This window comes from Barbus barbus, assembly GCF_936440315.1.
Source record: "Barbus barbus genome assembly, chromosome: 25".
Classification (NCBI taxonomy): Eukaryota; Metazoa; Chordata; class Actinopteri; order Cypriniformes; family Cyprinidae; genus Barbus; species Barbus barbus.
Window position 1 is genome coordinate 22,762,848 of NC_136753.1, and position 23,625 is coordinate 22,786,472.

At 36.2% G+C, this 23,625-nt stretch overlaps 1 protein-coding gene across 3 annotated transcripts; it reads left to right on the plus strand.

Annotated features, from left to right (window-relative positions):
* Nucleotides 1–7,515: 7,515 nt before the first annotated feature.
* mst1ra (macrophage stimulating 1 receptor a) lies at nt 7,516–23,602 on the plus strand. 3 transcript variants are annotated; one of them, XM_079376584.1, is made up of 21 exons: nt 7,516–7,765; nt 8,386–9,656; nt 12,136–12,309; nt 13,035–13,160; nt 13,314–13,484; nt 14,483–14,643; nt 16,716–16,851; nt 17,043–17,179; nt 17,313–17,483; nt 17,595–17,688; nt 17,767–17,976; nt 18,514–18,660; nt 18,756–18,909; nt 19,121–19,210; nt 19,358–19,564; nt 19,679–19,759; nt 20,097–20,278; nt 21,147–21,256; nt 21,404–21,569; nt 21,702–21,838; nt 22,341–23,602. In XM_079376584.1, exons 2-21 carry the CDS (start codon nt 8,460–8,462, stop codon nt 22,555–22,557), a joined length of 4,068 nt encoding a protein of 1,355 aa, XP_079232710.1. In that variant the 5' UTR covers nt 7,516–7,765; nt 8,386–8,459; the 3' UTR covers nt 22,558–23,602. The 3 variants fall into 3 exon arrangements, with proteins under 3 accessions (XP_079232710.1, XP_079232709.1, XP_079232708.1); XM_079376583.1 differs by having other exon boundaries at nt 7,545–7,776; XM_079376582.1 differs by having other exon boundaries at nt 7,576–7,776; nt 19,382–19,564.
* The last annotated feature ends 23 nt before the right edge of the window (nt 23,603–23,625 follow it).

A 23,625-nucleotide genomic window follows, 5' to 3' on the forward strand; every position in this document is an offset into this window, starting at 1 on the left:
TTAGTGCACATAATTGCTCCACGGACAGCACCGTCTTTGATTTAGCTCAACCATTCCCTGTATCGCTGCCATAGTTTGACCAAACTCCCCCTTCAACCCCGAAATTCAACTGCTGGCGGCTCTCCTCTTTCTCTTTTCTCTGCCATATAGCTGTTGATGAAGGCATAATGCAGTTAGTGATATGCATGTTTAGTTTGTGCATGAGGTTGCGGGTTTCAAAATGAAAAAATTATATAAAAGATCCAGGGTTGGATTTAGTTTGCAATTTGGATTATTTTTATAAGATCGCATGATTCCTGATAAATGCCATTTCAACTATTTCTGAAATGCTTCTTGTTGGAAAGCAATCTGACCCGAATGGTCTTCTGTTGGACCTGTGCAGGCCTATGTTTTTTTTTTTCTTTTGTTAAAAGCTGTTAAATTATTAAGCAGTGATTCATGTAGGTTTTTTGTGTTTTATGCGGTGACCACTGGGAGGTGCTTTGGGCATATATTTTTCTTTCCTGATTTTGTTCCCTGACATGGTGTATGTTGCAAAGTGAAAGTACAATTTTCACGCAAGTTTGTTGCATTCTAACACGAAGGAGTTTTGTGTCTTTAACTAAAATCAACACTGCTTTTATAAAGATCTTTCTCACATAACGCACTGAAGCAGCCCCTGCATAGAGTGAATAATCCATTCTCGATCCATCGATATCAACCAATTCAGCACCACCCTCATGTACAGTACCTTGTGATGTCGTACGTAAGAAGGTATACCTGTAAGCAACCACCTAAGGTATAAGATATACCTTTAGAGTCTTCATAGTGTACTAACAGGCAACATTATCAGGAAACGCCACCAGTAATATAATGTATTGTGACAGATTTTGTCTTTAATTTTCTCCAAAAACTCTAAAGTAAAACCCAGTGAAAGTTGACACGGACAGAGTCTTGTGAGTCCTGAAGAAGAATGAATTGAAATTTTCATGGTAACTCTGAAGGAATTGGAATAATGCCTGTATAAATGTCAAGGAATGGTCAGTGCTTTAATGCATCGTGACAGACTTTGCCATTCATTTTCTCCCAAATTCTACAGTAAAATCTCATGAAACTCGACACAGACAGAGTCTTGGTCATTCTGAAGAAGAATGTATTAAAAATGTAATGTTAACTCTGAAGGAATTTGAATAATGCCTGTATAAATGTCAAGGAGTGCTAAAATGCATTGTGACAGACTTTGCCATTAATTTTCTCCCAAATTCGACAGTAAAACCCAGGGAAAGTTGACACCGATAGAGACTTGGTTGTTCTGAAAAAAAATTGACATTTTTGTATTAAATCTGAAGGAATTTGAATAATGCATGTAGAAAATAGTAGGTAATAATCAGTGCTATATGTATTTTAGCAGACTTTATGTTTATGGAAAACTCCACAGTATAATATATTTGAACATAATATAACTGTATCTTTTATCTTTTGGGGCACACTTAATTCATAACCGCTGAAATATATGTCTTTGTCAGCTTTTTGGCCGCTTCGTGTCTCCGTAGCGCAATACCACAAACAGACGTGCATCTAGATCCTGGTGGCGGCTGGCTTGACCGGGTGTTCACACTGTTTCCACAGACCAGTTTCAATTCAGATTAATAGTCCACTGCCCCAGGGTGTCACTCAGCCAGTTTCAAGACGATCTGATGTTGAATTATATAATAAAAGCCCTCCAAATCTCATATTCTATCTGCTCTGCCTGTGATTTGGGATGGCTCTAAAAATGGAAACTTCCTGTTTCCACAGACCAGTTTCAATTCAGATTGACAGTCCACTACCCCAGGATGTCACTCAGCCAGTTTCAAGACGATCTGATGTTGAATTACACAAGAAAAGCCCTCCAAATCTCATATTCTACTTGTTCTGCCTGTGATTTTGGATAGCTCTAAAAAAGGAAACAAAATTTAAGCTGTTCAAAAGCTCATACACTTCTTGTTTTCAAAGACCCCGTTCATTTCAGACTGATATTACAGTACACAGAATCACTCAGCCAATGGCTGATGAATTACACAATAAAAATGAATATAAAACACCCATAAAATGTCATATGGGTACATAGTTCTTTCCACTTTTTTTCTGATTAGTAATACACATTTTCCTGTTTTTACAGATGAGTATCCTTTAAAATGATATAGCGTCTGTTCAACTAAAAGTTTATTTCCAACAACAAGACACTCAAAAACGTGGAGATGACAGAGGATGCACAAGGAAGAAGTCATTCTTATGATCTGTAGTGCAACACTTAAATCAACTCTGTTGTAAAGACAACTCTGGAAGAGACATATGCCTATATGTTCTGCCATTTCATGGAGTTTGGGGGCACAAGTTTTTCAACTGTGTTGGACATCATTCTTAAATATCTTTGTTGTGTGTATGTATATATATATATATATATATATATATATATATATATATATATATATATATATATATATATATATATATTAATGTAATTGGGGTTTTAGCTGTGATTTTATTGACTTTTTATTTACTACTTATTTTATTTTGATGCTGTAAAGCACATCGGTCAGATGCTGCTGTTGTAAATGGTGCTATATAAATACATTAAAATTGAATTCATTCATTTATTCATTATTGACAGAGAAACTGGCTTAATAAATTAATGCTAGAGATCGCTTTTCCTTTGATCTGAGTTTTTACACGCTATTACCGCAACGCCTAGTGCATGCGCGCACCACAAAATAACGTGGGGCTAGACCGTGTTTTTCAAAGTGGAAGCTGGCCTGACCGCAGTTCTCTTCGGGATACATGAGCACTGAGCGCCCAGTGATCGCGTGGAACTCACGTCTCCGAAATCGGCGAAGCACATTTCAAATAGGCACTGTTTTTTTTATAAATAAACCGCAGATTTGAGTTTTAAACAACTACATTCTCGGCTGAAATACAGACGTCCAGTGTTGGCAGGCTTTAGCTGTTGCGGCGCGCAGGGTCCGGTGTAGACATGCTGTTACTCACCTATGGAGAAGAAACAACGCAACCTCGGCGTCCAATCGCAGGCCTTCCGCTCCTCGAGTTCTCTCCAGCGCTGGAAAGCTGATCCGATATGTACAAAGGTCCTACTTCGTGCCTTATCGTTCCACAGTCGTTTTCCTCTTTTGTTTTTTATCCGCCATCTCTATCTTTCTGTCGCTCGGCTCGGTTGTTCACTAAACGCTCTCTCCTTCATATCACGAGTAGACACGCCCCTTACTGCTGATTGGCTACAAGTTTGTTTTGGTACTCGGCCCGACTCAGTTTTTGAAAAATTGCTTACCCTGTCTTTAATGGATGGATTTGTTTCAAACATTCAGCTTTTTTCCTTTTGCTTTCTCCTGTGTAGATTGTCAGTCTTAATTTTTGGGTCTTAAAGATAGTCTTTAAAGATGGGTCTTAAAAATGCTTTAAGATAAGAGCTACTATCATAATGGTGGTATTTTTTACTGAAATATTGGAAACTTTGTTGTCAGGACCATGCATGTCAGGTTAGGGCAAGCTTGGATTTTCATGCATTTTAAATGTTTCAAGGCAATTACGGTAGAAATGTTCAACAGCTTTTTTTGTAGGCAAGAGACAAGTATGTGTCTATACAGAAACTGGCATTCAAAGTGCACTAAGTGCAAATATTTAATGAAGTAAGAGTGACAAATAGCCACCTCAGTCTCCTCTTTCTGTTATTCCAGAACAAATGTGCCAAGCACATGAAACATCTTGAATGCTCCATTATTATAGATCAAACGTGTGTTTCAGGTTTCAGACTTATTTAAGAGCTTCTCAGCTGGAGTTCATGGAAGTGAAAAAGGGAAATGGTGATGTTGGTTTACCTCATGCTGCTGCTTACCTTCAGACACATGTTTCTGTGCATGCATGATGTCACGCTATACACATGGAACTGAATGCAGAGTCTTCTTTTTCTTTGCTAACAATTGTTAATATATGTAGGTCTATTTAATAATAAACTTAAAAAGCATGATTTAATCCCTATTAAAGTCATTGCTGACGGGATATAAAGCATCATGCCATGATAAATCTATATAGATCTTGTACTGGTAAATAAATAATTGTCAGTAATTAATTGAGGAGTAAGATATGAGGAAATATGAGTCTGTTTCTGGTTCATTAACAAAAACTGTACATGCAATGTATTTTTATTTTCAAATAGGCTGTTACTGTAATGAAGGATGGAGCTGACAGCATAACTACAGCCTGTGAGTAAACTTTGTTTCCCATTGATTATGCAAAGAAAACATTGACAAAATAATTCTTAAAGGTTCAGCAGCAAATAACAGCTCATCTAATTTTAAGGGTCAGAAAGAAGATGGAAAGTGGTCATGTTACCATGGTAATCCTACCATTGTTTTTCAGTGAGACATGATTTTTTTTTTTTTTCCTGCCCTGGTTCATCTTTTCAACTTCAATCAATTTTCTGCTGTTTGGCAGTATCCTGCCTTCCTTCCTTCCATGTATCTAGTCATTGCCAGACTCACAGATCCAGCCAAGTACATTGAGAGAGGGGGAGTAAAGAGAGAGAGAGTCCGAAAGAGAAGCAAGACAGACAAATGTGCCTATATTGGTTTCAGTCATAACAAAATCAAGCTGCATATGCTGATTCAATGCATAAAATACAAATATTCAATAAAATTGCAAATTTTGTATGTCCCAAATTTGTCAGTTTGCCTTATAATGATTCTTCCTATTAAATGAACATAACTGAAGCACAGCATGCTTTCCTTTTTTATTGTTAGTGGTGCTTGCTTAACAGCAGCACTCATGTATTTCTCAAAACATGCAAAAATCTAGTTTTTTAATGCATTTTGCATTGTTCAAACGTAACCAGCAGCTGCTTTGGCAATACAATTGCAGCGTTATTTGTCATGCAAAGAAAGTACACTAAAACTGATAGAGAGAGAGTGAAAGAAGAAAGGAGAGAGGAATATTGTGTGTGTTTCTGTGACTGTTCCACAGTTATGCAAGCCAGAAGTAAAACGTCAAACTTGCCCAGTACAGCAGTGAAATAAATCACTGGATCAAAGTGACCGAAAGCGGATAGAGCTCCATGCTTCACAGCTGATTCATTGAGTTAGCAAATTGAATTAGTGACTTGTCTGTGGAAAAGCATCAGGAAGGGCTTTTAGAAAGTTGACTGTCTGTCAGAGAGTGTAATAAAGGGCAAAAGAGCATAAATAGGCTGCCCCCTGCTGGCTGTATTGAGAGGATGTGTTTTGTTACACCTCAAATTTGAAAATCTTAAAAATAAATGAAAACTGTGTAAAAAATAATGAGTTAATGATGATTTTCAGCAGCCATTACTCCAGTCTTCAGTGCCATAAATCATTCTAATAAGCTGATTTGGTGGTTAGTAGCAATGTTGAAACATTTTGAACAGCATTTATGTTATTTTGTAACATTAAAAATGTTTTCAATGTCACTTTGGATCAATTTAATGCATTCTTGCTGAATAAAAGTGTCCGTTTCTTTTTCTTTTACTTTTAACTGTACTTCAGCTAGACTTTGAAAGGTGGTCCATGAAAATATTAAGCAGCAAAAACTGTTTTCAACAGACAAAAATAAGAAATATTTCTTGAGCACCAAATCAGCAGCATATTAGAAAGATATTCTAATATGCCGAAAACATAATGATTAGAATGATAAAATAATATATAATTAACTTATAATAATATTTCACAATTGTACTGTTTTTACTATATTTTGATCAGTGCCGTCTTTGTTAGCATAAGAGACTTCTTTCAAAAACATTCAAAAGATGCATTTGAAAGACATGTTTAAAATGGACATAAAATAGTAAATAAAATGTCATAATTATGCTTACAGTTAGTTATAAAGTGAAAATAATGTTTTAAAATGGAAGCAAAAAACGTTTTTCCTCCCCTTTAAATGACCTCAGTGCTAACAGGCATAGACTTTAAACCCCAAAACCCTCATTTTGATTTCATGGGCTCTTTAGTCAGCTTACAATCATACAACCACTCTCTTTTTCTTTCTCTTGTTTTGGAAAGACTTTATGTATCACCCTCTTCCCCAGCTGAGGCCGGAGCTGCACCTTTGGACATTCAGAGACAGACAGAGGGAGAATAGCATTCACTCCGGCGTGAATGGCTATGACGCAAATTCCTGACCAATGTAGTTTACTGGCTACTGAGTTTAACAACAACTCTATTTCTAAACGTTCTGGCAAACAGACACTAACAGAAGAGATCTGAACAGACCCCAAACAGAGTTTGAGCTGACAAAAGGAAGTCTGGATGACCTTTGTGCCTCAACTAGCTGTCCAAAATGGGCTGTTCAGGCTAATAAGAGGCTGAGCTGTTCTCAAATGCAGTAATGAACAGAGAAGTACTTTCTCTGCAACTTTGGAAAGTTCTCTTTCAAGCAAAGTAACGCTAGTTGCAATGTACATGTAACTGATATTATATGTGTAACTGTAATTAATAACGGCAGCATCTACATTTACTATTTGTGTCATTTGTGTTTTATATTGCATTGCCACAAAATACTAACATATTTTGTGTGTGTTTTTAGTATTGCTCAATGCTTTGCAACATTAAAAAAAACAAAAGTAGACTGTGAGCATGCATATTTTATAGAATATTGTTTTAATGTCTTCATTTTCAAACAGGAATACATTTGGATAGCGTGCGTTACAAAAGCATTCTTAATTTAGGACGTGTTGTTTAAATTTACAGGTTGTGGCGCCACCATGTGGATACTGTGTTTCTAAAACCCGCAAATTGGAAGGATAGTTTCAAAACAGAATATATCGGTAATAATATTATATATTTTTAATACAATATAGTATCATTATCTATAGTATAGATAATATAATAAATAGAAAATGATAGGCCTATATTAAGTTTTAAATTAGCGGAACCAAAATGTAGCTAAATTATAAAACATTTGTACTGGGTCTTCTCTGAATTCTGCAGGTATATGAATCCCATTCTAGGCTACTAGTTCCTATTTTTTTTCTTTATATAAGCTATATATATATATATATATATATATATATTAATTACGTGATCATAAAAACATAATTATTTATAAATGATTTATTATTTATATATTTACACAAATACATGATTTTTTCTAAATATTTTGGAATAAGCTATTAGTAGTTGTTTTTTTTCTTAGACAGTGGAATTACTTAAGTGTATTACTGTGTGTGTAATACACTTATTACACACACAGTAATACCGCCCCCCCCCACCGCCCCCCAAACCCAGAATAGGCTATAGCCTGCAGCCTGCATGGGAAACTAAATTCCCTGCATTCCTTCAAAAATACTATTGAACCAAACTGCTCTGAAAACCACAAGCCGAGGAAATCCAAATGTTTGTAGACATATATATTTTATGCGCTTAAATGCTATTTAGACAAGGAAAGGGGTGTGCAAGCCGTCATTTGAAAGATAATCCCTGGGGAGATGTTTATGTTGGGGAAGGATTGAGCAACATCACTTCCTTATGAGGTGTTTAGGCGTGTTCTGTGAATGAGGGGTTGACCGCGTTCTCTATCTCATGCTAAATCGCTAGAAGTCGAAACTGACCTGTACGAAGAAACTAGTTAATCTTGTGAGTTCCCCTCCAGGTATTTACAACATTAAAAAAAGTGCAATCACTGTTGCCGTTTTCTGTGGAGTTTGTTTGTAATGGGAGTTTGACGTTTAACTGCGCACGCTCACTCTTCTTTGGAATTCGGGGAAAGAGGTAAAAGGCCACAGGTGAGCCTCAGGTAAATTCACATGCTTTTTATAATAAATAATGCATTTTCTCCTTTTAGTGCTCAGACGTTTTGTAACATACCCGCGAAACAGGTAACATTTTAGTTAATATTTAATTGTATATACCTAGTCTACCCTAAATGTCGGCTATTTACAATTCCGTGACCATGCGAAAATCAAAGCTGGTTACGGTGTGACATGTTTGTATATCGATTGTTATAAATTGCGCGTCAAGTTGCATATTATTCGTTAAAACGAGTAGGCTACTTTCCTAAAACCTACATTACTGTGAAAATCTTTCTTTTAAAGATATATTGCGTAATTACTCAGTCATCTTATGTCAAATTCGCAAAATTCCATAATATTGTATACAATTGATCCTATAACATTGAAATTAAAACATCATTTCATAATTTAATTTTAAAAGTAAAATGTGGTATCAAAAATCATTTTAATGAGGGTTGAATTGTTGTTCTTTAGCAGTCTTATTGCCAAGACTTACTGACAAGATACCGTAAACGGATGGAATAGATGTTCTGACATAATGATGAAAGCAACATTTTTACAATGTACATATTAATCTCTTTTTCTTCTGTTTTTGTCTTTTTTTCTATTCAAAGGTACTGGTTATCTTCATCATGTGTTAGCAGTAGCAGTGAAATCCATTCACCTCAGGGTACATAGAATAGCGGAGATGTTCATCAGCCCCAGGACCTTGTTAAAATGTGTCTGGTTGCAGATACATCTGACCTGTGCACTAAAATCATGTCCTATAGTCCCACAAATGAATGTAAACTTTTCTGTTACCTACTCTGCCTCTTTTTTCCAAACTGCAAAAGCCATACAGAACATAGTTGTAAATGAACATTTTAATGAGGTTTATGTGGCCTCTCAAAATATGGTTGAAGCCTTGGACAAAAATCTCACCAAACTATGGGAAATAAGGACTGGGCCAGTTGGCAGTCCAGATTGTGAAACCTGTCATTGTGATATAGAGAATGAACCGGGAACGCCACTGGACACAGATAACCAAGTTCTTGTTTTAGAGCCTCAGGGCTATTTTTACTGCCTGTACATCTGTGGGAGCACACAGTATGGAGTCTGTAACTTCCTTGACCTTAATCAAAGCGTAAAACCCTCAAAGCTTCAATGTTTGTTTGATAAAAGGGCCAACTTACCCTTAGCTTGTCCTGACTGTGTTGCTAGTCCTCTAGGAACAAAGGTCAGTGCGGTCACAGATGGTTTTTCAACGTACTTCTTTACAGCAGCTACCATCAATACCACCATTGCTAGATCTTTTGGCAAACAGTCCCTTTCTATTCGTCGCTTGCTTGCCACAGAAGACGGTTTCGACAGCCGAGTGAAGGGTCTGACAGTTCTTCCTGAATTTCAGGATACATTTACCATCGACTACATCTATACGTTCTCTACGCCAGAATATGTGTATTTCTTATCTGTACAGTGGGAGAGCCCGATGAAACCAAACGCCAAGTTGCAGACCCATCTTGGGCGGCTGCCGATCAAGGACAGCGAGCATTGGATGTACAGGGAAATCGTTCTGGAGTGCCGCTTTGAGCCCAAACGCAGGAAAAGGGACCCGTGGATTAAGGATATTGTGTACAACTCAGTTCAAGCCGCTCATTTCACTACGGCAGGCAAGGAGTTGGCTGATGAGCTAGGAGTGAAGATGGACAGCCCAATTCTTTATGGGGTGTTTGCTGAAACAGATGAAAAGGGGAATCCTATCAAAAAGTCTGCCTTGTGTGCATTTCTAATAGATAATGTAAACAGTGAGATTGAGAAAGGGGTTGTGTCCTGCTGTTCACATGGGACGGAGCGTCTCTCTCGGGGATTGTGCCATTTTCAGCCCTGTGAAATGTGCCCACATGAGGTGAGTTTGTATTTCTTACTAAATCTTCTTGATAATTGGCATTTCAATTTAAAGTTAGTTTGGTCTTTTTTATTAATAAATCCGTGTTTCTCCATCCTGCTCCTGAGAATCCATCCCCCCTCTTTAGATGTCTAGGGGGAGAGCTGGGTAGTAACCGATTACATGTAATCTGGATTACGTAATCAGGTTTCAAAAATTAAGTACTTGTAATTAGACTAAATTACATTTTAAAATACTCATAATCAGACTATAGATACTTTTTTTATTGCTTACACATTATTCACACAATGACAATAAATTATTCATAATTTATTGATTCTCCTTAATTCCTATTTTTCATCTTTTAAACATTTCATTTTAAACTAGTCTGCTTATACACTCAAAAAGTTTTCCAGTTTTTTGAGCATTCACACAAAGACCAGTCACTGGACCATTGAATTTACATCATTTCAGTTTTAAGAAGTGTTTTCTTAGCATTTCAACATTACATCAACTAATGTGATTTTTATTTGAACTGATTTGGTTCCGCAGATCTGACATCCCTGCCTAGCAATGCCCTAGCAACCCCCAAAACACTATAGTAACTTTTTAGCAATGACCTAGCAACCCCCAAACACCATAGCAAACCCCCAGAACATGCCAGGAACCTTATGAACCCCCACAGTAACATAATAGCAACCACACAACAACATGCCCTAGCAATGTTACAGCAACCCCCTGAACGCTCTGGCAACCACCTAGTAATGACCACTCAGATTACCTTAGCATCCACTTAGCAACATTGAATTGAACTAAGCCATTCTCAATATTATTTTGTCTTACTGAAAAGGCGAATGAGTAATTTTATGGCATTTTATGTTTCTACCTGAACTTCAAGACTTGTCCCCATCTTGTGTTTATTTAAAAGGGTTTATATAATTGATCTAGTTTATATTTCACAACCTATACCTTAAAAGGAGTGGATCATAAAATATTTGATGGTTAGTGAAGCCAGTTTCAGGAAATGACTCACACAAACATTTGATTTTGGTTTGAACTCAAATGTGGGGCTGCACTTGCTCAGGGATCACTCAGGCTTTATCATACACTTATTGCATGTGGTTTGGAAGTCTCTGTTGTGTTGCTCGATTCATGAAGTCACTTTTGTTTTGTAGATACCAGCCGGCACATGCTTGTACATGAACTGTAATACGTCATGCAATACCTTACTGTTAGACCGAATTTTCTGTGGCAGACGGTTGTGCTGAGTGTGGCTTTATCTCTCACAGTCTTAAACAGGCAATGAGCCAGAGCTGATAAATCAAAGAAAGCGTGTAGCGTCAGGATGTTCAATACTGACGTCAACAGTTTGTTTTTAACCAGTAGAAACAGAGATACTGAGGAGGTTGGCTGAAATAAAACCAGATTTACAATGCAAAACCTGTAGTTATAGATATGAATTTTAACACGTCCATTGTGAATAATTTCGGGACATTCCATCCTGTATATCTTATTTGCATCATTTTTGTGTTTTTCCTTTAATATTTGACTTTTTTATACATATTTTCCATTATTTTACAGAATATTTTAATCCGTTTATCAGTTGTTCTGGAAAAACAAAATCCTTTCCTTATTTACTCAATGATCCAAAGACAAATTCTGAAGAATGTGCTGATAACCACTGCAACACCAGACTGGAGATCTGGATCAGTCAGTTTCAAAAGCACATAATTCAGACAACAAAATAAAAATTTATATTATGAACTCTTATGAATGTGCCTCCTTGACAAAGGTCCAGATTTCCAGATGAACCACTTTAATTATACTTTTAAGTACCTTTACAGCCTTTTTGAAACATTGGAAAGTTGGAAAACTCTTTAAAATTTGTGCTCCATGGGAGCAAAAAAGTGAACATAAACGGCATGACAACATCTGCTCTTACATTTATTAATTTCTACAGTAATGGAAATGAAATCCTGACTGGACAGTACATGTTTGCTTTCTATTTATTCAGTGAGTGTTACCACATATCCCTCAAATCGTAATTTGGTACAAGGGTTCAAGCTTTAGGGGCAGGAAATCATTTATTACTGCCAGATGGTGTCTGTAGCCTTCCGTTTACAAGTTGTTGCTTCCTTTTCACTGGGGTTGCTGTTAAAGTGCATACATTTTTTCTGCCACAGTGTCACCCTTTTGAAGTTAGTAAAAAATCATAAACAAACATGGCACATGAAATGGACAATGAGGAAAAATGTTCATTTGAAAAAGTGTACGATAATGTTGTTGTTGTTGTTTTAACAATCTATTGAGCTCCAAATGCAGGCAGAACATATAGAGTGTATATTGTTGCAATTTTCATTTTGTCAGATTGGCACTTTCTGTGTATTCCGTGATTTTGTTTTTATGTATTTCTTGCTAAGCAACAAAAAGTTGCATGAAAAAAGTTTTTATATTCACTAAATATATTTATTCACTCAATATTTTGTTTTATTTTGTCTAGAACACAGATGATTTGACTTGCAACGCTGTCCCCACATTGGTGGCAAAGCCTTACTACAGAGTGGACTTCTTCAATAGGCGGATGAACGATGTGCTCTTCACTTCTATTCTGGTGACTACCATTGATACCAAGACTGTTGCACACATCGGCACGGATGATGGAAGGCTCTTTCAGGTTATTATGGCATCACTGTTTTTTGGTAGAAACTGGTTCCTTTTCAAATACTGTGAAAAGGGATTGGCATCATCTCATTCTCCTTAAATAGATATTTATATCTCACAATTCCTACTTTTTTCTGAGACATAAACTCACAGTTTTGGGGAAAAAGTCAGAATACTGAATATCTTGTAGTTCTGAGAAGAAAAGACTAAATTGACAATTGCAGAAAAAGTCAGAATTGTGATATAAAAAGTAACAATTTCCTTTATTTTTTAATTTTTATTCCATGACAGGAAAAAAACAGAAATGCAAGATGTAAACTCAAATTTCTGAGGATAAAAGTCACAATTGCAAGATGTAAATTCAGAATTGTGAGGGAAGAAGTCTGAATTCTGAGTTCATATGTTGTAATTACATTACATTACATATTGCGCAATTCCATAAAGGCTTCCACAGAATCCTCTTATTATTATTGGCTGAACATTAAGGTTCACATCTTTCCTGCTAGTCAGTGGCCAATATGATCATAAGCCAGGCACAATATGATCATAAGCCAGGCATTTGTTGGCTCCCTATATTGTATGGATACAGTGAAGGATTTTTGCCCTTTTAAGGACAAATATCATGTATATTTCATAACTGTGTAGCTGTGATTAAGTATCCTGTGTAGTTTTTGTCACATTCCTTGTTTATGTGTTAAGTTTTGACTCTTAACAGACAAAAAGTACTTTATTTTTCAGGTTATTCTGAGCAGATCATCCCTTGTAGTGTTTGCCAACTACTCTCTTGTGGAAGAAATGCAGAAAGTGTCACGAATAGCTGCCGTTCATTCTTCTGATTCTCTGCTCTTTGTCGTTGGAAACAAGGTATGCACGTTTATTCTGTACAGTTCAAAAGCTTATCAGCCATCAGTAGTGAATTAAAGGTTTAATGTTTAAAAATATACAGACTGAAAGTGACTCATAGTTTTCATCTGCATTTTTCTGTCAAACCGTTCTCTCTTCATCCTGTATGTGCAGCTGATAAATGTGTCTCCCAGAGGTCCAGGCTGTGCCCATTTCCTCAACTGTTCAGTGTGTTTAGCGGCCCCCAAGTTTATGGGATGTGGCTGGTGTGATGGAGTCTGTTCCCACATGCATCAGTGTAAGAATCAGTGGAGTAGCAACTCCTGCCCTCCAGTAATCACCCAGGTAACACATTGCATAATTGGGCAATAAATGTGACAATAAACTGTCTGTCTTTTAAGTTTGCTTTTATAATATACAGTGAATGTGTACTGATAATATGAAGGCTGCTTCAGAGTCATTGTAGTCATATCAGGGCAGGGCTGTATTAACAACCACAGTACCTGTTGGACTCTCACCCCTGTCTCACACTGGTCGGAATGCCAGCTTTGGCTGTGAAGTCATTTGCGTGAAACAAGTACCTTCATTTTGTAATATGTTTCACATATTAAAATAGTAAAATAAAAACAAACGGAAGTATGAAAATTATGTAGTGACACAAAATCACTACAGTAGTTTGTTAGTTACTACAAAAGTTTGTTAACAAACTATACAAATGTTTTATACTACCATTTAAAAGTTTAGCATCAGTAAGATTTTTTAAACCTTTGAAAGAATTAATATTAATATGATTTCTGAAGGAAGTAATGACTGCTCAAATTTCAGTTTTTCCATTAAATAAATAAATTACATTTTAAAATGTATCAAAATAGAAAATTACATTTTATATTGTAATAATATTTCACAACTTTTTTTTATTAAAGGTTTATTTTTGGCTTTATAACGATAGGACAGTGTAGATCTGAGAGGAAGAGGGGGGGGGGGGGGGGGGGGGGGGGGTCGAGTAAGGTCTGCGAGCCGGGATTCAAACCCGGGACACCCATAGCGCAACAGCGATGTATGTTGGCGCACTGCCCACGAGGCTATTGGCGCTGACTAATATTCCACAATATTACTATTTTTACTGTATTTCTTGTTAAATAAATGCAGCATTGGTGAGCATAAGAGACTTCTTACAAAAACATTTTAAAAAATGTACCAGACTTTTGAATGGTGGTGTAAATTTATATTTGCCTGTGCAAATTTCAAGCATCTAAGCAAAAGTGTTTTGTTTAAAAAGCTATTAAGAACTTTATGCACAACCCTAAAGCTTGATTTTTTTTTTTTGCACTTTTGCTTTTCAGTTTTTCCCAAGCATGGTGCCCTCAAATGGTAAGAGTGAAATCACTTTTTGCGGCTGGAACTTCCAGTCAGCTTCCCGACCTGCTATCACTCAAACCTTTCACCAGGTTAACGTGGGAAACAGTAGCTGCACTGTTATACCAGAAAAAAGCAGTAGCTCCCAGTAAGTAACTTTGTAGTTTCATTGTAGTTTCACATTGTAGTTCCTCCACAAAAAAATGATAAATACAGTAGAGTTCTTTCCTACTGTACTCTTCTTGACATCATCACCCCCCCCAAATATCCAATACCCTTAAGTTTATGTTACAGGCAGTGTTGGGTTAGTTACTCAAAGAATGTAATATATTACTCATTACTACTCATCGCTCCTTTCAGAACAAGTAATATTGTTACTTATTACTTTTTTGCAACAGTAATTATACACTACTTGTTACATTACTTTTTCTTCACGCCCCACAGAAGTTGTAACTGTGTATCTTCCACATAAAATTCTTCTAGAATGTTACTAATAACATTTCTGCCTCATCATTTGACCAAAATCCACATTGGATCGCAGTCAGAAGTTATTACAAACACTCAATAGTGATCGATAGTGACATTCAAGTAGAAGTGTTGTATTAATCTCATCAATTGCCATGTGTAGCTTTAAGCTAATTGTAATTTTTCCATTACCCATGAATGATTATATTTAATTATGTATTTTAACAAATAAAAAAAAAGTAGTGAAAGTAGTCCCCAGCTTTATCATAACTAGTTATGATAACATTTTATCATAATGTTATGATTATATCATAACACGGGAAGTCGTGGCCTAATGGTTAGAGAGTCGGACTCGTAATCGAAAGGTTGCGGGTTCGAGTCCCCGGCCGGCAGGGATTGTAGGTGGGGGGAGTGAATGTACAGCGCTCTCTCCACCTTCAATACCACGACTGAGGTGCCCTTGAGCAAGGCACCGAACCCCCAACTGCTCCCCGGGCATGGCTGCCCACTGCTCCGGGTGTGTGTTCACGGTGTGTGTGTGTGTGTGTGTGTGTGCATTTGTTCACTACTCACTGCTGTGTGTGTGCACTTGGATGGGTTAAACGCAGAGCACCAATTTCGAGTATGGGTCACCATACTTGACAATACGTCACGACTTTACTTTACTTTACTTACCTAGCTGTGAACTACTTTCAGGCACTGCATAATATCACTACGCCTGCTGCACCCATGGTACGGCAGCAAAGTTCCTTGATTATTACGCAGGAATGAGAGTATAGTTCCTAGCCATATCGGCCTAGAAAATCGCAACTTTTAATTTTCCGTCAGTCTTAGTACACGATGTAACTACAGAAGACTCAAGCTTTAAATAGGAAAATTATCGAAACTCTTTGGTCCTTTTTGAGCGAGTGGCTAATGGTCTAATCCAATTCAATGATCTGTGCTAAGCTAAGCTAAAAGTGCTACCGCCAGACCCGGAAATCTGAATGGATTCAAAAACGGTAAAACTCAACTGTTTCACTCTTGGGGAGTTGTAAAATGAGTGTTCCTTTAAGTCGCTGGGGTATATTTTTAGCAATAGCCAAAAATGCATTATATGGGTAAAAATTATTGTTATTTCTAATGATTTATGCCGAAAATCATTAGGATATTTAGTAAAGATAATGTTCTATGAAGATATTTTGTAAATTTCCTACTGTAAATATATGAAAACTTAATTGTTAATTAGTAATATGCATTGCTAAGAACTTGATTTGGACAACATTAAAGGCGATTTTCTGAATATTTAGATTGTTTTGCACCCAGATTCCAGATTTTCAAATAACGTTAGCTGTATCTCGGCCAAATATTGTCCTATCATAAGAAACCATACATCAATGGAAAGCTTATTTATTCAGCTTTTGGATGATGTATAAATCTCACTTTGGAAAAATTGACCATTACAACAGGTTTTGTGGTCCAGGGTCACATATGTGTTAATCAGTGTTAAGTATTATTTATATACCATTATAGTGTTTATTAATATTTCGAATAATCTTTTATTGTTATATTTTCAGTTTTAATTGTGATTTTAATTTACTTTTTGGTATGTCTAGTTGTTTACCTTTAACTTTGCCTTGTGTTTTTTGTTTTTCATCTGTTATTTTTATTAGATGTCAGGTTCATTTCAATGAATGCAAAACCAATTTTTATTAGTTTTAGTTAACAATAACAACTCTGGTATTCATAAATGTAATTTTTTCATTCTTCACTCAGGCTGGTGTGTAGGATTGATGGTGAGGTGTCAGGCCCGGAGAAAAATGTTGATATAACAATGCAAGTGGATGAAAAGAGTGTGGAAAGTGGATACTTCATCTCTGGGAAGGCTAGCACACAAGGCTTCAGTTTTGTGGTAATGAGCAGAACATTCTCAATCTTTAACTACTTAACTTAAATACGGTTTAACATATGGATAGAATATTAAGAAATAGTGGCTTGCAGTACTGCTGTTGATGAACTTGATAAATGCAAGCAAATTTCCTTTGTAGTATTTTGCCATTTTAGATTGATAAAGCTCTTATCATACCTCATATCTCTCATAAGACCCCAGAAATCACAGGTATCAGTCCAGGCTTAGGACCTAAGATTGGAGGAACCCTGATCACCCTGTCAGGAAAATATCTGGATGCTGGTGGAAGCAGAACGGTCAGCCTTGGAGACAGAATTTGCCCTGTTGAAAGGTTATTGTGCCAGGTTATGAAATTCACTGTTTAAGAGTTATAAGTCAAGGTTTAGAAATATAAGAAAGCCAGTCTATTACATTGTTTTTAACCACTGAGTTTTGAGTATTTTCCTACTGTTGTTCCTCCACAGCATCTCCAGCGATGGGACGTCTGTTGTTTGTAGGTCTGAAGGTGTTGAGGAAACTTCAGAGGTAGATGTAAAGGTTTTAATTGATGAATCAACTATTTCAGCCACAAAAACTTTTAGATACGTGGTGAATCCTGAGGTGACGAGTGTGAAGCCCAACTGTGGTTTCAGAAGGTGAATTAAAACATTCAGTTTTTCTTTTATAACAGCCATTTAACTGAATCTTCAACATTAAATTGATCAAATTTTTACTATGTATTTTTTGGGGGTCCTGCTACAATGAAGAGGATCAAAAATGACCATCATCGGGCAGAACCTGGACTCTGTTTCCCAAGCTGTCATTAACTACAAAGGCAACAACACGACACCTGTGCAAACCGTAAGACTCATTTGTATTTTGAAGAGCCATGTTTAATAATAGTGAAAATGTTGCCACTTATTGGATGCTGTACCTTAGGTGTGTGTTAGTCAAGGGAATCCCAACCAGATGGAGTGTACAAGCCCTGAATGTGAGGAGTCAACGGGAATCCTCTCTGTGGATCTGGATGGAGCCAAGGAACTCCTACCTCAAATGTTTACTTGCTATGCTAATGGAGAACCCATCCAGTTTGAAACAGAAGGCCATGTGCTTGAGCTCAGCCCTGGGCAGGACAAAGTCTCACTGCATGTACGTCTCAGTGGTTGCATATACTGTGTGGTTATATAGTCTTGTATATGGTCCGATCAGGCCACATGTCTTCACATGTTGTTTTTGTAAAATATTTATATATAACATGTTAAATATATATGTATATATACACTACTGGTCAAAAGTCATAGAATAATTATTCCTAAAAGTTATTTCTGTTTTTTATGTTTTTTAATAAGTCTCTTATGTTCACCAAGGCCACATTTATTTAATCAAAAATACAGTAAAAACAGTAATTATATGAAATATTATTACAATTTGAAATAACTCTTTTCAATGTTAATATATTTCAAAATGTAATTTATTTGTAATATTATTATAATTTTTTTCTCATCACATAACGCATTTTTTTCTGGCCAAAATACATAAAATAGACAGACATGAAAACAACAATGAAAAACAACATGAAAACAACACAATGAATGATGTACTAAATGTAAATTATGCATAAAATCTTTTACAGCCAGATTAGTGTTCCAGATGTATTGTATCATAATCTAATCACATTTTTTCCAGCACAAAAATCTAGCCCTGGTGTCTGATTGCATGAAAATCATTATGACAATTAATGGAGTGGATTGCAAAGCTACAGTTCTGTACAATGAGATCACCTGCAGGATCCCCAAAAATCTGACTATCCCTAGCCAGGGGGCACCAGTTAAGGTCAGAGTCTGTCTATTGAATTCAGCTTTGATAAATTCAAGTTGGCTCTGCATCTGTCATTCATGATGTGCTGCTCTGTCACGTGTGTTTCTCAGCTGTTAGTGAACGGAGAAGAATATGACATTGGTGTAGTAGTAACTGCAAACAGCAATTTTATTGTGGGCATGGTGCTGGGCATCTTGGCTGCAATTGGCATGGGAGCAGCTCTGGCCTATGTAGGCATGGCACGAGAGCGCAAAAAAAGGAAATGTAAGTGCGTTCTGTCAAAATTATGAAATTATGATTTTTTTTATGTTGTAAAAATATTTTGTAATTATTAAACCTTATACAAGTTTTTTAAATATATGGAAAATATATGTTTTTTTTTAATGATGATTTCTGACCATTAATTAGAAAGCAGATGTTTAAAAAAATGGTGAATGTGCATGAAAAAAACAACAACATTTTGTCTGGTTAGCAGCTGCGTTTGCTCAGGTTCGACTATCAATGCATTCAACACGCACCACGGTGGAGAATTATGACAGATCACCTGATGGTGACTACAGAAGAGGTAAGACGACCTAAAGTCCTGAACCTGAAGTTTTCGAAAACATTGAGACAGTACATATCATTTAAAAAGTATAAAACCCAACTTGGTACATTGCATGTTCATAAAGGGCATCCATTCTTCGATTAACATGAACTGTGTGTCATGTAGGTCTGACAGTTTCTCCATTCCAAGGCTCAAGCACAACGTTCTCCAGTCTGCCGTATGCTGGGTCGATGGACTCTGCAGCAGCTCCTTTGATTCAGTCTCAGGCAATCTCTATGTCCGCTCTCCGGCCAGATCTGTTGGAGGAGGTGAAGAATGTTTTGATCCCACATAATAAGGTTAAAATCCAACATGACCAAATCATCGGCAAAGGTACATATCTTTGGGCAACGGCAATCCATCTGGGTTTGCTACATTGCTTTTTCTCTTTTTTATAGTACATTCTCCTTCTATTTGACACTTGCATATTTCTCAAATCTTTCTCAGGTCATTTTGGAACTGTGTATCATGGATATCTTACTGATAGTGATGAAAAAGAGATCCACTGTGCTGTTAAATCACTGAATAGTAAGTAAATGAATACTGTTAAATAGGGGTACATTAATAATAAACTTGTGGATGATACAATAAACTGATAATGATTTTGTTATTTTTTCATTATGTTATGGCAAATAACATAATAAAGAATAATAATCAACATAAATTGAAAATAAACATTAAAAACTAAAATCTATCATTTAAAATTTTACAAGTGAAATTAGGCATTAGAATATACAGAACAAAAAAATTATCATTTTGAAATTACAGTATTTTATGTTAGAGTTTACTTACGTACAGCATTGTAATGCCTAGCCATTATGGGAAAAAAACAAGAAATATGCTTTTCTTAATTTTTTTTTGAAAGGGATCACTGACCTGGAGGAGGTGGAGCAGTTTTTAAGAGAAGGAATCTTTATGAAGGCCTTCCACCACCCTCATGTCCTATCCCTTCTGGGCATTGTGCTTCCCAGTGATGGACTTCCCCTGGTGATCCTGCCATACATGAAACATGGAGACCTTCGGCATTTTATCCGCTCTGGACAGAGGGTAAGCACATTCATTTTATACCATACTACAAATCGATGTTTTACATAGCTGGAACAACATAACCATGACCGAATCCTAATCCCTATCTTAACCCTCAGAAATGGTTGGTTGATGACTCAAACCCCTAGCCCCATCTTAAGTCTTACCATAACCATAATTTGACATAATTTCTCATAATTACATAATTTCTTGGTTTTAATAGATACTGCTACGGACTCTTAAAATATATTGTTTTCTGTTGATGCATGAATTTGTAGCACACCTGCTATCCAATAATCGCATTAAGCTTTGTGCTTTGTTACTTTGAATATGAAAGAAAGTCTCAGCTTTAAAATGGTTAGTTTTATCACCACCTCTGTTCAAGCGGCACATGATCCAATAATCTCTTTCTCCATACTACTAGTTATAGCACAAAATAAAAATGAATGAAACAGTACAAAACAGAACGAGACAGTACTTGAAATATATCATGTCTCACATAATTGCTTAAGCAATGTTTTAATCATTAAAAATGCACAACTAAAATAGCTTGTAAACTGTCACGTAATGTTACATTTACCTCATGAAAGACATTCTGTGACCATAGATAGCTCTCAAGAGCAGCATTTTGCTAAATATATGCACTATTTTACATATTAATTTTATTTAAAGTGAATAAATGAGATTTATTCATTGATAATATATCACTTAAAAAATAAAATGTATTTTTGGTTTGGATTCTGTTTTCGGTCAAGTGCATCCTGAATTTTTGACCCAGCAATTTTATTTCAGTACATTACTAATTTTAACATTTTAATCTAGGTAAAATCATGTAAACTTACTAAACATTTGCATTGAAATGTTGTAAAAATATATCCTTCGTGTTCAGAATCCCACAGTGAAAGACCTGATTGGCTTTGGGCTTCAAGTTGCCAAAGGAATGGAGTATCTCGCAAATAAAAAATTTGTGCACAGAGACCTTGCTGCACGTAACTGCATGTAAGTAAGAGGCAACCTGAATTTTCATAATCTATCTGGTAATGTATGCATACACCAAAATGTAACAAACTGTTTTGTTGTCTTATCGAATTACAATGAGTATAGACACAACATATCTAACAAATGTAATGAAACCACTTTTCCTAGGCTGGATGAGTCATTTACAGTGAAGGTGGCTGACTTTGGAATGGCTCGTGATGTCTATGATAAGGAATACTACAGCGTCAAGGACAGCAAGAAAGCAAAGCTGCCAGTCAAATGGATGGCTTTAGAAAGCCTGCAGACACAGAAATTCACCACTAAATCAGATGTGGTAAGTTTAAATGTGGAAATGTTCTTCAAAACATCTCAAGAAAAATGGTTTATGTCCAATAGGGGAATTTCTATTTCAGCAGCTAGGTATGATTCTACATTCTATATGTAACATGTATTTTATTCCGTTTAGTGGTCTTTCGGAGTTTTGATGTGGGAGCTGATGACGAGAGGGGCCAGTCCATATCCTGATGTGGACCCTTATGACATTACAACATATCTAATGCAGGGCCGTCGACTGCTACAGCCACAATACTGCTTGGATTCTCTGTATGATTTTTTATATTTACCTGCCTTTTATTTGTAAAGGGGTCATATCATGAAGGATCAAATTATCTTTGGCTTTTTGATATTTATGTTATATTGATGTAACTGTCCACATTTACATGTCAGCAACACCTATTTTGCATTCAGAAAATCACAAATCATGGTGAAGTAGTAAAGCAGGATAAATATATTATTAATGTTGTTGTTGTCATAATATTAAATTAAACTGTCTTGAAAAAGTATATACTTTTTGGGATGGAAAACTTTTACTAATAATGATAAGTAGACCACAAGAAAGAAAGAAAAAATGTAAAAAAAAAAACCCCGAAATAATTGAATATAGTAAAAAAAAAAAAAAAAAACCTATATGATGCCTTTAAAAACATTATCCAGAAACAGCTGTGAAAACCCAAAAGAAATACTTAGATTTACATGTAGATTGATAATTGGCTATAGACTAAAAGACCATAAAGAATAATAAATAATTTTGGATTCTGTATTATAGATGGTCCATCATGCTGCAGTGCTGGAATCCTGAACCCGAGCAGAGACCAAGTTTCCCTAGTCTTGTGAAAGTCATTCAAGACATCCACTACAGCCTAGAGGGGGAACATTACGTCAACCTCCAGATCACCTATGTGAATCTGGACCAGCCCCGGCCCTACCCCCCACTCTCTCCTGCCCCACCTGCTTCTGAACACTCAGACCAGTCCTCCACTTGACCCTGGTCTCAAATGAAATAAGTCTGAGCTGCGTTCATCCTGTGGATTCAGCGGCTCATATGGTCCTGTGAAGGGTGGGAACCAAAAAGCATACACTGAAGATGATCTGCTGTATTTGGAGAATCCCAACGTGTATCAAACTGAATGCACATTCCTTGTGTGTGTCTTTTAGATGATCATGCTTTTGTGAGTTTTGTGCATGGTGTTAGGTGCATGGCCAAACTGGTGTCACATCTTTGGGATTTTAATATTTTTGGCGGCAAGTGCACTTTTCTATATGAATTAAATTTTAAACGTATTTTTTAAATGAATGCAAGAATGTTTTGTTTTTATACTTTTTTAAAGCACATGGAATTGTTTCTTACACTGAATGACAACTGAAAATCATTTGTTATTGCTCATAGTATAATGCTGTTTATCCAGATGCAATGCGGCAAGATTCCAGTGACCAAACAATTTTGATGTTCACACTGCCAGTGAAAATGTCACACTCTCTTAGTCAGTGTTTGATGTTTAATATACATGGGGAGTGAGTTTTTGGTCTAATAGGCTTTCAGTGGGCACAGGGCTACCAGCACGAGTGAATTACGCAATGTAAGAGAGCTTTTATAACTTGTTGCTTTGCCATGTTGTGCCTGGTTAAGACACATAAGTGGTTTCTTAAAGGCTGTGCGACAGTGATATGATTACTTGAAAAATTGTTTGTTAATTTTAATTTTTTGTTTTGTTTTGTTTTAAAGTGTAAATAAAGAGTTAAAACGCCAAGGTCTGTGTAGTACACATCATCAATGAGCAGTTGACAAGCTACTTGATATCATTGATGTCAGGCAGTGATGTAATACACCATCTAAAACTATTTTAAACTGTATTTTCAAATAATTATGTAAATATTTGAGGAAGCAAATCCAGCAAAATCTCTTAAATTGCCTATTTTATTTTTCACTGTAGCAATTTGAAATGTGAAAATGATTTGCATTTGCTGGTGCACAAGAGTAATGAACTTTTCCCCCCTTAAAACACTACATTAAATTCATTTTGATACACGAATCGCGCGCCGCGTTGTGTTTG